This window comes from Tachypleus tridentatus, chromosome 6, assembly GCF_004210375.1.
Source record: "Tachypleus tridentatus isolate NWPU-2018 chromosome 6, ASM421037v1, whole genome shotgun sequence".
Taxonomy (NCBI): Eukaryota; Metazoa; Arthropoda; class Merostomata; order Xiphosura; family Limulidae; genus Tachypleus; species Tachypleus tridentatus.
Genome location: NC_134830.1, coordinates 40,538,962 through 40,553,520, shown reverse-complemented (window position 1 = coordinate 40,553,520; position 14,559 = coordinate 40,538,962). Strand labels below are relative to the sequence as shown.

The 14,559-nt window shown below is 29.5% G+C and overlaps 1 protein-coding gene across 3 annotated transcripts in view; it reads left to right on the top strand.

Annotated features, from left to right (window-relative positions):
- Positions 1–14,559, top strand: part of LOC143252303 (uncharacterized) — a 58,945-nt gene that overhangs the window by 36,710 nt on the left and 7,676 nt on the right. For all 3 annotated transcript variants that reach the window (XM_076504220.1, XM_076504221.1, XM_076504219.1), the window contains exons 10-14: positions 2,920–2,971; positions 4,246–4,332; positions 5,179–5,381; positions 12,125–12,278; positions 13,953–14,060. In XM_076504220.1, coding sequence (XP_076360335.1) covers positions 2,920–2,971; positions 4,246–4,332; positions 5,179–5,381; positions 12,125–12,278; positions 13,953–14,060 — 604 coding nt within the window. The remainder of the gene's footprint in view (positions 1–2,919; positions 2,972–4,245; positions 4,333–5,178; positions 5,382–12,124; positions 12,279–13,952; positions 14,061–14,559) is intronic.

The following is a 14,559-nucleotide window of genomic DNA, read 5'->3' as shown; positions in this document are numbered from 1 at the left end:
TTGAATGAAATAACTTTCATTTACAAACCATATGAGTGGGTTATTTTAAGGGATTTAAACTTTTCTATTTGTTGTGTTTTTGTCTTCCTGCCTGTGTTGTCATTGTTACTTTTCAATAGAATATTCCTGGTAAATGTTTGTATCAGCTTGCCAACAAGAATCATTGAAAGTTGCATAAACCAATCAGTGCTTGTGTTAGTTGGTATTTTGAATTTCAACGTATTACTTTATATGGTCTGTGCATGTACAAGTGTCTGTGAATACCAGTATATGTTGATAACATATCAACATATCAGCTTATAAGCTGTGTACGAAGGGTTTATGTTCAAGTGCTTTTCAGAAATAAACTTTATTGATTATATTTTTTTAGATTTTAGGATAAAATCATAGGTTACAATTGTATCTCAGGATGGCTGGTATGGGTATTTACACTTTTACCAAAATATAGCAGAGAACAACATTTTGACCTTATCATGACGATCTAGGAAGGTCAAAACGTTCTCTGCTGTATTTGGGTAAAAGTGGTAATACCTGTACCAGCTGTCCTGAAGTACATTTTTAAAGTGGGTTTCTTGTAATCAAAAAAGAGGTTACAACTGTTTTGACAATTCTAAACTAATCTATATAAATACAGAAAAAAAATTTCAAAAAGTGAAGTAAATGTAGGGATGGCTTATGTCAGTCTTTCAAAAATTGTAAACAAAATAATAGGAATTTGTAGCATCACTTCATAATAGCACAGGTATAGAGTGCAGTAGAATAACAGACACAAACAGGATAAACTCAATTGTGATTGAACAGTTATGTATATTGCTATGTTTATTCTTGCCTGTGCTATTATGTAGGGATAATGTGAGTGCCATCTGTACTGTCTTTTTTGCATTTTTATGTTGTTGAAGGATTGGTATTTGTCATCCATACATTTTCTTTCTTTTTTGAAAAGTTTTTTCCTTACTTTTTGCATGTTTTTTTAATGCAGTGTTTCAATTGACATTGGAAAGTTGTATTTATAATAAATGAAGTTCTAAATTCAGTGAGGATCCAATCATAATATTTGTTGTTTATCTATTATTGGCTGATAAATCCTGTTTCACCCTTTACATCAACTTTTTAAACAACACCAAATTTCAGTAACAAACTTAATAACAAGGGGTAGTGATAACATTGTTTACATTGGAATTATGATTTTTTTAAACAATCGCTACTAGTTATTTATATTACCGTACAAGTAGATACACAATTTAAAACTGTCTTCCCAGTGAAATTTATTGACATAATTATTTTGATTTTTGAATTACTGTGCGATTTAAAAAAAAAAAAAAAGCAGAAAGAACAAAAAATTTAAACTTTTACCTATGATATTTACAGAAATTACCAGAACTTGTGACTCAGTCAGTACATAGATTTTGTTATTAACGAAAACACTATATGGTATTTTAAACTTCGAGGAGATACTTAAAACACCATTTCAATTGACAATTCAAGTCATCCTTACAGTGCTACCACCTGCATGATATTCAAACTCAAGTAAGCTTGGTGTTGGGCTTGTTGTTACAATATTAATAAGTACAAAAATAGTTCTGGTTGGAACACCCTTTAATATTCTTTGATAGATAGTTTAGGCAGAGTATTCATGATGAAACTTTGTAGAATAGACGACAACTGCCTGTTGTTGGGAGACAAGTGTATAGGATGATGTTTCGAAAGTCTTCAAGACTTGGAGATGAAAGGCGGAAGACTTTTGAAACATCGTCCTCTATGCTTGTCTCCACAACAGGCAGATGCCATCCATCCTACAAAGTTTCACCCTTTAACATTGTAAATGAAAAATAGCTGTTATTTTATTTTGTAATACTTATTGTGTGGTAGTTTTAGTTTTTGTATTAAGCACTGTACACAGAAAACGTTTTGCTATTTAATATGGGTTAAACCAGTTATCCTCTCCCCTGGACACTTAAAGAATTGAGAAAAAAGTAGTAAAAAAATGGATGAAATATGATTTAAGTTATCCTAAATAATTTTAATTTTTAACTTATTTTTATTCATTTACTAAAAAGTATTTAAACTTGTGATAGTTTAGTGCTCAATTGTTGTTTTCTCATGAATTTGTTCTAAGCTATACAGCAGCCAAAAGTTTTTATTTTTTCTTGTACTAATCCCTTTTTTAAAAGTATTTCAATTTTTTTCTCTTTTATTATTAAATCTATGGTTCCACATTATTTGAGAATTTAAGAAAGTAAATAAATAGATGAATTTAAAAGTTTGTAAATAGAAAGTACTATGGTAACAAACAACACACAGTTAAAATAGGTATACAATTAAAAAAATGACCACTAGAAAATCAGTTCTATATGTTTCAATGTTGCAAAGTCATCTTCAGAAGTGAGTTGCAAGATGTAATTGTCTTGCAGTTTTTTGTCAAGTAGATCACATGAACAGGCTTACAATTCTTGGAAATAATTCATGTAAAAAGATTACTCACTTAAGTATAGGTGAAGGTTTGACAAATGTGTGTGATGACCTTTTTTAAAGCATTCATGTGAGAATTGTAACCTGTACATAGATCATATAATCTATTTAAGAACAATAAAAAAAGTATAAATGAGACCATTATATCTTGCAACTTACTCTTGAAGATGATGTTTCAATGTCAAAACATGAATAATCAATTTCTTAATGGTCGTATGTTGACCTTAATTTAAATGGTTTAACTTGTGTACTTTAATATTGTGTGATATTTATCATTTAAACATTATACACAAGTGTCAAGAAATACTGTTCATTATGTACTGAATTCTGCCATTTGTTTGTCAATTTATTAATTTTATCATAATTGACATTTGAAAAATAATTTATCTGGTGTCATGGTGTCATCTTTATTATGAGATGTGAAATTTCCAATTTCTATAATATTTTCAGTGTAAGCCAGGTTTCTAGAACGTGGAGGACTTTAGCAACACAGCCATTTCTAGTGAGTATTATATGTTCTCAGTTTGTTAATCATTTAACATGTGTTTATCATTTTTATAGTGTGATTTTATCTTGCATAATGGTGAACTATAAATGTGGTGTTTGGTTAAACTTGTTTTATTTAATATGATTTATAATTGATTTCCACATTAAAATAATTGTACAAAATATACTTTGTTTATTGTTATTTTATCGTGTGCTTGATTTTATCTGTTATTTCAGAATAATCTATTGTATTTGAATTTCATTTTGTGAGAAAAGCTGCAATTTTCTTTTCTAAACCTATTTCTGTTTATTTCATACATTTTTGAGAAAATTTAAATGTGAAAAGAGGTTTAATATAAGGGTGACATGTGGTTGTAGAAGTAGCTTTTTGATTTGTTTTATACTTGGGTTAGCTTAAAAGTGCTTTTATGTTGGTTTCCAAATTTGTCAGTGATATTGATGTTTGAACATAAACTCTTTATTTAAATTTCTTAATTATATTTAAACAAAAACAACAAAATTCAGAAATAATTCTAATACCAGCAAAGTTTTGTGTACTCCTGTATTTAAACAGTATTTTACTTTAATTACTGTTTGATAAGTAAAAGTTCAGTAAACTTAACCTTTTGTTGTAGGATTAAATGGTGATATTATTACAGTTTAGGTTGTTGTAACTTATCACTGTTTACTTATTGATAAAAGCAAGCAAATTTTCTTCATTATATAATTTAAGCTAAACAAATTGTTTCAATTGTACTACATTTAATATTTGTAGTTTTAGTAATAGGTATTTTAAACTGAACAGATTGTTTGAATCATGTTGTATCTAACCTGTGTAGTGTTATCTGTTTAATAATGTATTATGGTTCTAGTTGTTGATTTTTTTAAAGAAAACTTTTAAAATACAATTTTCTAGTCTTGAGAGTACTTTGTAAATGTGTTTTGTTATATGTTTGGCAGTGCATAGTAATACTATAAACACTAATCACTTTTTATGTTAATACTTTTTAATAGTTTCATTTTCGAGGGAAAGTTTGGATCAAAGTTGTGGAATTAAATTTCACTTAATATGAATAAAGTTTGTTTTATTTGAACTATATTTTCACAACTTTGAATTGTTTTTTTAGATAAAAGTATGAATACTAAAAAACAAACAATAAATAATCTCACCATTGAATATTATTATAGAAATATAAAAATTAATAAGAGTATTTGAATAGTTTGTCTCAAGTGTTAAGTGCATCATATTTCAGGGGTTATAAGGTAATATTGTGTTGAATCTGATTTCAGTGGAAACGTGTATGCTTGCAAGGTCTCACTTTAACTGATTGGGTCCTGTGTGCTAATGCTTTAGAAAGATTCAACACTGTTTCTTTGGTAAAGTCTGTTTCTTACTTTCATTGATACATTTTTTATAAGTTCCTTGAATTTATAAATTATTTTCTTCCATGTTATTAGTTGTAAATTCAGTAGAATCTTACAAGGAAGGTTTGAGAATTTGTAGTGCAGTTAAATGTAAAAATTGTGACTTCAATATGCATAGAAATATATTGTTTAAAAATGAAAAGAAAATGTGATACAGGTATGTGAACAGATTCTTTTCTAATAACTCCAACTGTACATAGACTTAGGTGTTATATCTCTTTCTTGATATTGTTGTACAGTGTATTAAACTGTTGTTACATAATCTACATAAGTCATTTTTGCTTCATTTGTCAATGTTACTATGTCAAGGCATTCCTAGTTTAGAAGAATTGTGGCTTTGCTACAACAAATGTTGTTTATTATATTAAATGTAGAAATGAGTATGATTAATCTGAAACCTTTTATTTGGACTATTATTTGTCCAAACTATTTGCAAACCTGCCAACATGTGTGTGTAAATATATAAACTTCTGTCTGTTGGGTTTAGTTTTTCTGTGTGTGTGTATATTTAGGTATTTATATAAAAGTATGTCTGTCACGAAAGAAAGGTAATCAAGGGTATTGTTGCTGCAGTTTCTTATCCAGAAGGAATCATTGAAATAAATGCACAAACAGGATTAAAAATATGAAGATATTTTTGTAAGTATTCGAATTAATGTTAACACCTCACTGTTCAGTGTTTCAGTTGCACACTTCTGTGCTGACCAGTTCAATACTTCTGTCTTCTTTGTTCTAAACATTGAAACAAAAGGCAGCCATTGTATACAAACAAAAACAAACACACTTTTTTTCTGTTAGGATTTAAGAAACATTAAACATTTAGAGGATCATACAACTTTCTGGAGCCATTTCATCAGTGTTTTGGGACATCTGAGGAATTTGCAAAATCTTTCTTTTGGGGAAGTGATACCAGATGTTCTACCTGCTGTTGCTGACACACTGACTCAGCTAAGATCTCTTAATGTTGAGTGTGTCACAGAAGTTACAGGACAGTCCACTTGGTAAGTAATTTGTCATGTTGGAACTTATATTCACTGAGTTAGGATTGAATTTGAATGCATTTTAGCATACTGACATGAAATAAGATGTGTAAGACTGATCAATACTTAATTATTGAATAATACGTTTGTTACAGAGGTAGAAATTATCATTATATCTTAAATAACTAAATAACCAAGTACATTATAAATAATTGTACAACTTTTACAGTTTCAGTTTTTTTTATTCTATTTTAAGCAACAAATTAGAAATTATCATCATTGTATAAGATACAATAACTTGGATGAGTTTTTCAGATTACTTTCTTCAGTTAATTTTCTATGCATGCAGTATTTTTAGCACGTTTTGAACATGTGAGGAATGAAAGCATGATGAGAAAAAATAGTTTAAACAGCTACTGTTTAAATGTACAAATTACTGGCATGCAGCTGATAAACTTCTTCCATATATAACGTTTAAATGTGTCAGAGTTTGTATTTGTGTTTGATGTTTCACATTGAGGAACTGCTACCTCCTGTGAAATTTGTTTCTCTTAATGTGCTTTTACCAACACAATTTAGATAAGATATGGTTTCTTTATATCTATAAAACAATACAAGTTCGAGATAAGGCTGTACTGTTTTCGTCATTCACATGTTTAATAATTGATACTGATGTGTAAATATTAGCTCAAGGTGTGAAAACTCATTTCTGATTTGTGTTTCAGTTATTTTGATGGATTGCAGTTACAATTTGAATAATGCTTGACATTGTTAAATGTAAATTTTAAAAATTAAATTAACTTATGCTATACTGGTATAATTAATTTATGGTGATGACAAAACTTGTGTATCTTGCTTCACATAACAAGCCAAGCAATTGTGAAAGTCAAAATTTATGCTTGTTACATCAAGTTACATAAAAAGATAAGTGAAAAAAGTGTTTTATATCAGTTGGAGTAACAGTTCTATCACAGAGCATCTGATGTCGTGTGAATTGAAGCTGATACACCATTTTGTGATACTTGTATGTTACTGTACATGTATGTGTGTTGCTGAGTAAAGTTAGAATAAATTTTTGAGACTGATGTTATCATATGGTGGCATCCAGTGATGTGAGGAAAATATATTTTCATTTGTGGAAAATATAGACCTCAGTTGAGTTCATAATTATTATTATTATATATGTATATATTCCCTTCTTCATTAACTAATAATGTTTGTCATGATATAAAAATTTGTTATTGTACATTCTATTAATTAATTTATTGTGTGAGTTAATATTTTACGGTTTAATGTTTTTTGTTATAATAAGAGTTAAAAGTAGGCAATTGTTGGAAGTTGTGTTTATAATTCATTGCATGTTGAGACTATCAAATGATGCATGGGATGCACTGACATCAAGAATATAGAATTTTCTGAAAGGCAGGCAAAAAATTAAAGTGATAAACATATAAATAGTGTGATACGAATGGAAACAGTAAACAGCTAATAGCAGAAGAGTAAAGTTAAAGAAAAATTTGGAATGAAAGTGGCTGCCGTAGAAGTGATAGGCATAATGTTTAGTACGTTAGACTAACAGTAGAAAAGGAGGTAAGAATACTCTTTCCATCCAAATATGGTTCTAAAGTATTTGAATCAGCCTGATTGCACTTTGACAAAAGGAATTGATGATATTTTGAACAAATAATTACTGGAAGAACACTATATGACTATGGTAACTTATGCTCTAGTTTTAAGTAAATTATACGTGGAATACTGTTGCAATAGAAATAGAGAAGTAGTTTGCTTCATCAACTGGATTCTGAGACAACTGAGTAGGCCTAAGTGGGCTTTTGACAAAAAGAAGAGAACTACGTATGGTGTTAATGGTATGCCTATAAGCTCTGTATGTAAAGAACTTGTATGCACGTTTAACTAATTCGAATATGTATATATTATTTGAAGACGAGCAGAGTGCATGTTGTTCATTTATCATTGAATTTATCACCAACAATCACATACACCTATGGTACAAGAATCCTAAGCCCAACAACACAGTGTATATATATACTATTGAAAACTATAAATAAAAGACTTTAATTGACAACTGGCAAACATAACATAACTTAGTTTCTGACAATCTTCTTAAAGTTTGGTATATCCCAGGGGTGGCCAAACTGTGGCTCGGGAGCCACATGCAAATCTTTGACATACAATGTGGGGCCTTGGAAATATGTTGGGTGAGCTCCTTTTTGCATTACAATTAATATAAAAGGTAAATAAAAAAATTTCAAGCTTTATAATTATTTACTGGGTATAAACTGAGAGTCCACTGGATTAAAATGTAAGTTTAATTTTCATGGTGAGTAAATATATTTAATAATTTAAATCCTAATTTTAGTGATAGAGTTGAGATAGGGATTAAAGAAATTTCAGATCAGCAAGAATTACAGAGGAATTGTGTTAGAGAATCAGTAATCATACAAGCAACGATTACAGAGGAATTTTGTTAGAGAATCAGTAATCATACAAGCAAGGATTACAGAGGAACTGTGTTAGAGAATCAGTAATCATACAAGCAAGGATTACAGAGGAACTGTGTTAGAGAATCAGTAATCGTACAAGCAAGGATTACAGAGGAACTGTGTTAGAGAATCAGTAATCGTACAAGCAAGGATTACAGAGGAATTGCGATAGCGAGTCAGTAATCGTACAAGCAAGGATTACAAATAGCGAGCAAGGATTACAGAGGAACTGTGTTAGAGAATCAGTTATCGTACAAGCAAGGAGTACAAAGGAATTGTGATAGAGAATCAGTAATCGTACAAGCAATGATTACAGAGGAATTGCGATAGCGAATCAGTAATTGTACAAGCAAGGATTACAGAGGAATTGCGATAGTGAATCAGTAATCGTACAAGCAAGGATTACAGAGGAATTGCGATGGAGCGAATCAGTAATCGATGGAACTTCGATAATCGTACAAGCAAGGATTACAGAGGAATTGCGATAGCGAATCAGTAATTGTACAAGCAAGGATTACAGAGGAATTGCGATGGAGACTTGGTAATCATACAAGCCAGTGCTGAAAATGTGTAGTTTTAGTGAGAGTGCTTGCAATTGCATGACTGTGGTGTGTGTAGCTGTGTTGTGGGCAATACAGCGTTGAAAACATGTTGGCTGGAATTTCAATGATTCACAACCAAGATGGAAACTCACAAGACCTCTACTAGCAATAAATAATCTGAGAATTGTATCAATGTCTGTTTGTAAGAAAATAAGACTAAAATTTTGTAAGGTGTATCTGATTAAAATATCTCTAATTTTATTGTTTTACATATTTTCCTTCATGTTTTGACCAGATATTTACTGAGACAAATATCATCAAAAATATCTGTTTTTACTCTTTTTATTTTTGGATGTCTCATTTAATGTTAATGAAATGCAACTTTGTATATTTTTCTTAGATGTTTCCATAGTTAATTACTGTATTAAATATGCTCAATATGGTTAAAACGATAATCAGCCAGGATTTTGAAAATATTTGATATTTATATGTGTACTTTGTGATTATTGAAACCAATACAAATTAGCAGTGTAAAAACTACATACATGAATAAATATTATAATGTACATGTATGTCTTAATACTTATATAAAATTTATGTAACATTTGTTCATGTCTTGCAGCTCTCAAACATCTGAAGTTTATCATATGTGGCTCTTACATTAAGCATGTTTGGCTGTCCCTGGTATATCCTGTTAGTTTGTTTACACTATAATTTGAGCTTATTGTATGTGATGAATATGTATCAAGATAATGACAGTTTATTCAGTCATAAATTTTGTTAATGGTCAGAATAAGAGTATGACGTAAAGGTTAGATGTACATGCATACATTATCATGTGTTTAGGTAATTTTTAACTTGGGTTTCCTGTAATAAGAGGCTACCTGACCAGTATCTGTTGACTTAAACTTACTCGTAGACAATCACTTTTGGTCAGAATTTTCAGGTTTGTCTTTTTACTTGTTAATTATATTTGACATGTTTAATTATTTATTTATAATGCTGGGAGTACTACTATAACATGTATGCAGATGTTGGAAGCTGGCTTATCCTTTTTCAATAATGTAATTGGTTTCCTGACATCAGTTAATTTTAATATTTTCCAGCTTTGCTGATTTATCTGAGAGAAGTTTGTTAGGATTTGCTAACTGTGGAGGCTCAAGGATACTGAGTTGGGGGATGTCTTTCCAGGCTGACTAATTTTGTTATATAGGAGGAGATGATATGTAAAAACACAAATCAGAAATCTTTATTACACACTAAAATAACAAAATAAATATGATTCAAAACATTAGAGCAAGTATATTTTGTGGATATGTTGAACTGGTAACAAAAGAGTGGGAAAACCTTTAATAGTTTCTCTGATTTGTAATCTGTGTTAAAAGTAAAATTTAGGATCAAAATAAAATAGTCAACAAATTAAGTTAGAATGAAGTAAAAGTCAAGCAAAATGAATGTCAGTTCTGTTGGATGTCAGAGCATGCCATACACTGAAATCACTCTACTAATAACAATAGTTCTTATTGTTTTGGAAATATCTGTAAAAGTCTTGCTTATTTGTTGCAAACCTGGCTGTATGTACAAACACTAATTGGCATTAAACATAATCAGTCTTGCATGTGTTTCCACATTGAAAGTGACATGTTCATTCACAGTGTTCCAAGAAATTTGCCAAAACATAAATTTTGTGTCTCACTGTGTTACTAATTATCTTTCTTGTAAGAAAACACAGTTAATTCTTCGTGTCATGCACACTGAAAAAAGGAAAAGTTGAGGTAGTTATTTGAGTGACTCTGTATCTGAACTGAGAACTCTGAAAAACAAAACAGTTTGGAGGAATATACTTGGTGATTCAACTCTTGATTTCAGCAGTTTTTTGTTCATCTGTATTTGGGTATCTGTTTGAAGATGCTGATAATGTATCACGTGTTAAGCTTACATTATTCTGCATCAACTTTCATTTCTTTATTAACTTATAAAGAGATTTAAATTTTCTGTTGTTCACTGAAATATTTTTTTCCTTGTTTGTTTTGTTCTTGGTGTTTTTCCACGAACTGTCTCCAATTAAGTTTTTATGTCAGTATGCCAACAGGAAGCATTATAAGGTACACAAGTCAGTCAGATTTTGTTAGTATGTAAGTGGGTGTACCAAGATTAGAAGAGACTTGTAAAAACAATAGGTGAAGTTAGCTGAATAAATATTTACTGTTATGCAACTTTTATTGTATCTAAACATTTTGTATTTAGTTTCATGCAAGGATATGTAACATTTTTTAATTCAAGTTAATAATAAGCTGTTAAAAGTACTAGCTAAAACAGGCTTGATTTACTGTGTGTTTAGAAACATTCTACAAACTACAGACTAGAATGAGATATATAACTACAGATGAAAACAGCCAATCTTCACATGATTAAGCTCTATTTAAACTGAATGTTCATCTTTATATTGGTGTGGGTTAAGTCATGAGCATTGTTTAAACTGAGGTGACTTCATAGGTTTTAAATCAGCATATCAGCTTTAAAAAATAAATACATTTATATTGAAAAAAATGTATACTATTTCTGACTGACAAGAATAATCTACACATACATTGAAATCTGGTAAAATAAACTTAGCACTCAAAATATGAAAATGAAACCAATTATTTCTATTCTAATGGCAAGTGATCCTGCAAGCTGGCTATTTTAATCCACATCTCATAAAAGATATGTGCAATGTGTTTTCCTACACTGTTCCAGTACATATTCTAACTGTCATTATTTTACACAGAAGCTGAAAAATGTAGAAACAAATAATTAAAATTTATAATTATGTTTGAAATTATTAGGACAATCAACTACACATGATATATGTAATTTCAGGGAAGAGTTCGGATTAACTGATGGTTAGTATCGATAAGTTTAACTTGTTAGCCAAGTAGTTTCCATATAAAGAATGATATTAGAGTGGAAAAACATGTTTCTCATTTTGTGGCTGTGAATGGTCAAATCCTATAATGTTTAGGTTCAGACAAGATTTATTCAAAAGTTGGTGGTTTGTGCTTTCTTTTATTTGTACATAGACTTTGTTTGCTGTGATTTTAAGAAAAAACTTTTATTATTCTGTTGTAGTTTTGAATGTTATACCAAAAATTGTGCAGTATTTTTGAATGTGAATGAATGTAATTGACATTTTCTGCATTGAAAGTTGAGTATTAATTAAAATTCATTTTGAAATCAAATTTAGTTTTTAAAATAAATAAAACTAATATTTTTATTATGTAGAGAATGGAGAAGTTATAAATCAGGATTTTTTAAATAATAAATAAATTAATAATTAAGTACTATTCTATTTTTAATTTAGTATGGAGTTTTACAACAGTTATTATTATTTTGTGTGACTTAATGAAGAATGCACATGTGGGTGTCATCTTCTGTACCTTAATTTTACTTAGGTTGAGTGTAAATACTGTGTAAAGGTGAGCAAATATAAACTGTTATTCATAATTTTATTTTTTCCATATGAAAATATATAATAGAAAATATTATTTTTTATAATATTTAGGGTTAAGTATTTTAATAATCCACTTTTATCACAAAACAGACCATTATCAAAATAAGCTTCATGTTAATGCAGATATCTTTACATATTATTTCCACATATTCCACTATATTGATTAGTTTTCAAGTTGAGTTGTTAATTGCATGAGAAATTTCAACAAATTCTAACACTTTTCAGGACAACATTGTGTAAAGTTGACATTAGCAGAATTGGACGACTTAGCTATTTGAATTCTCTCTGGATAAGAGGTGGAGGAGGGCTTAGGCTTCCTTCAGTAATTTCCAGTGGAGGATTGCAATCTTTGGAAAATCTAACCATGCTTCGGCACTTGGTGGGTATAAGTTCTTAGAGGTTTATAAGATAGGAGAATATTTTGAAAGAATATAAAACAGTAACAAAGCTGTAAAACAAAAAACATTACAGAGTTATGTAATTATGAAGTTTCACCAATGTGCCCAACAGTTTTAAGTATAGTATATAAGAAACACTTTGTTTTTGATGTCTGTCTCTCAATGGATACAGCAGATATCTCGATGTGGCATTTTTTATCATTATCAAGAAAAACATTTTACAGTTTCAGAGATTCTCATTATGCTTGGTTTTGTTCTAAAAACACTCTTAGGATTTGCTGTTATTCATTGTTTCAGGATGAAACCAATATATATATAATGTGTGTGTACACTTACATATTTTAATTTATTTGGATGAGTCTCCAATTTATTATGGTATATGTGTTACATCCTATGATTTCAAATAATGGTTATTACAAATAATTGTTTATCTTGTATAGTTTTACAAAGTATTTAGTCTTCTATCTGGTCTGGAATTGATTCTTTTATGGACAGTTCACAGAGAGCAAATTCATGATGGGAAGGCTACCTAACTCTCTTCTTGACTGACTTCGTGTGGTTTACAAGCTCACTTTTCACTGAGGAAGATACTTGTAGAAATACTACCACCCAAAATTAATTCTTTGAGGTTGAACAGTTTTTAATGCTTGAAGTTTATAAGTCATGTATCTGTAGTTTTCTGATTATTAGGCATTTATTTCAATTATAGCTTCTGAAATTTACAGTATACTGACTGTAGGAAACTAGTAATATTAAACTGTCTTCCTGCATGTTGTGATGGCTACCTTTTATACTGATTAGTCTATATTCTTAAACTCAGCTGACAATCACTAGTAATTTAAATACATCTTTTGTTGTTGATTCTTATGCTTGTTAATCTTCTACAAATTTTGAGAATTAGTGAGACTTTTGCAATACACATTTAACAATATAAGTTATATATATTTAACTAAAATCAACATCAATATTAAAATAAATATGTAATATAAAACCTGTTACAAATACATCATGTTATAATGGAGCTCGTAATGTGTGCGTCCAAAACTTGGGTCTTGGATGTTACCTCCACGACCTTAACTGGATATGAGTTTTATAATAAGGCAATATTTTTATAGATAAAGAACTGAAACTTCTACAAACTTTGTATGTTTCAGGTTTTACCAGTAAAAATTCAAAAAAAAAGGTAAGTTTCAAATATAAAATAATCAAAACCCAAACTTAAAAATTTATTTTATTGTTTATTTAGTGAAAATCTTATGAATGTTGCAACAGAAAAGCAAAGCACTTTCATTGATAACTGTATCTACAAAGAAATAATCATTAAAATTATTTTGTAATGTAATACTGTGATGATAGCTCACTTTTATATTAAAATTTCTATAAAATCCTTTTTCTCATGGATGGTTAATATTGTGGAATGTTAAGTATGCGTACATTGTTGTAGAACTGTTACACAATTTCATAAAAAGGTCACAGACCTAATAGCTTTGCAGGAAGTAGCAGTTATTTCTGCCCAATAGGTGAGTATTTCTGATTTAACAGTGCCAAGCTTTTTTATCTTTCTTAATTTCACAAAGATGTTTGAAGTTTTTTCATATTGTTTTATTGTATTTGTCTGTGTTTTTAATTTAGGTTTTTCTTTTTTTCCTTTGCAGCATCTTACTACTCTTGTTGGTGTACCAAGTGAATATTTTAAATTCATTGAGAAACTTCCTTTGTTAGAATCTTTAGCAGTTGGGAATTGCTACTCGTGGACCAGGGATGTAAGCTTATATCGTTTCTCAGTCTATTACGTCTGTAAAGGACTGTTAAAATATTTATTCAATAATGCTGACTGTTTATGCCAGTTGTATGCAGCATTTGGGATAAAAGATTGTTTAATGTAGATATTAATTATTTTGTGAGTGATTCTTTTAAGATTCTTTAGTTTTGTTTGTGACAATAGAGTTAGAAACAATTATTTTAAAGTAAATTCCAAGTCTGATATTGATGTTGTACTTTGGAAAACTGAATATTGTTTATTTTATACAACTTGTTAGTTAAGAATAGACTTAAAAGCCTTAAAACAACATTCATGTCCACATTAGTAAGTGTACACAAAAAAAGAGAAATGAAAATAAACTTTATAGGCAGAACTAAGAGTACAAGTCTTCTAACTATCACAGCCTTGTGTACCAAGTAAAACAGAGACAGATTTCTATGAAACAGCTATCATTATTTTGGTCACAATGCAGTAATAAAATCTCATTGTTGTAATAATGA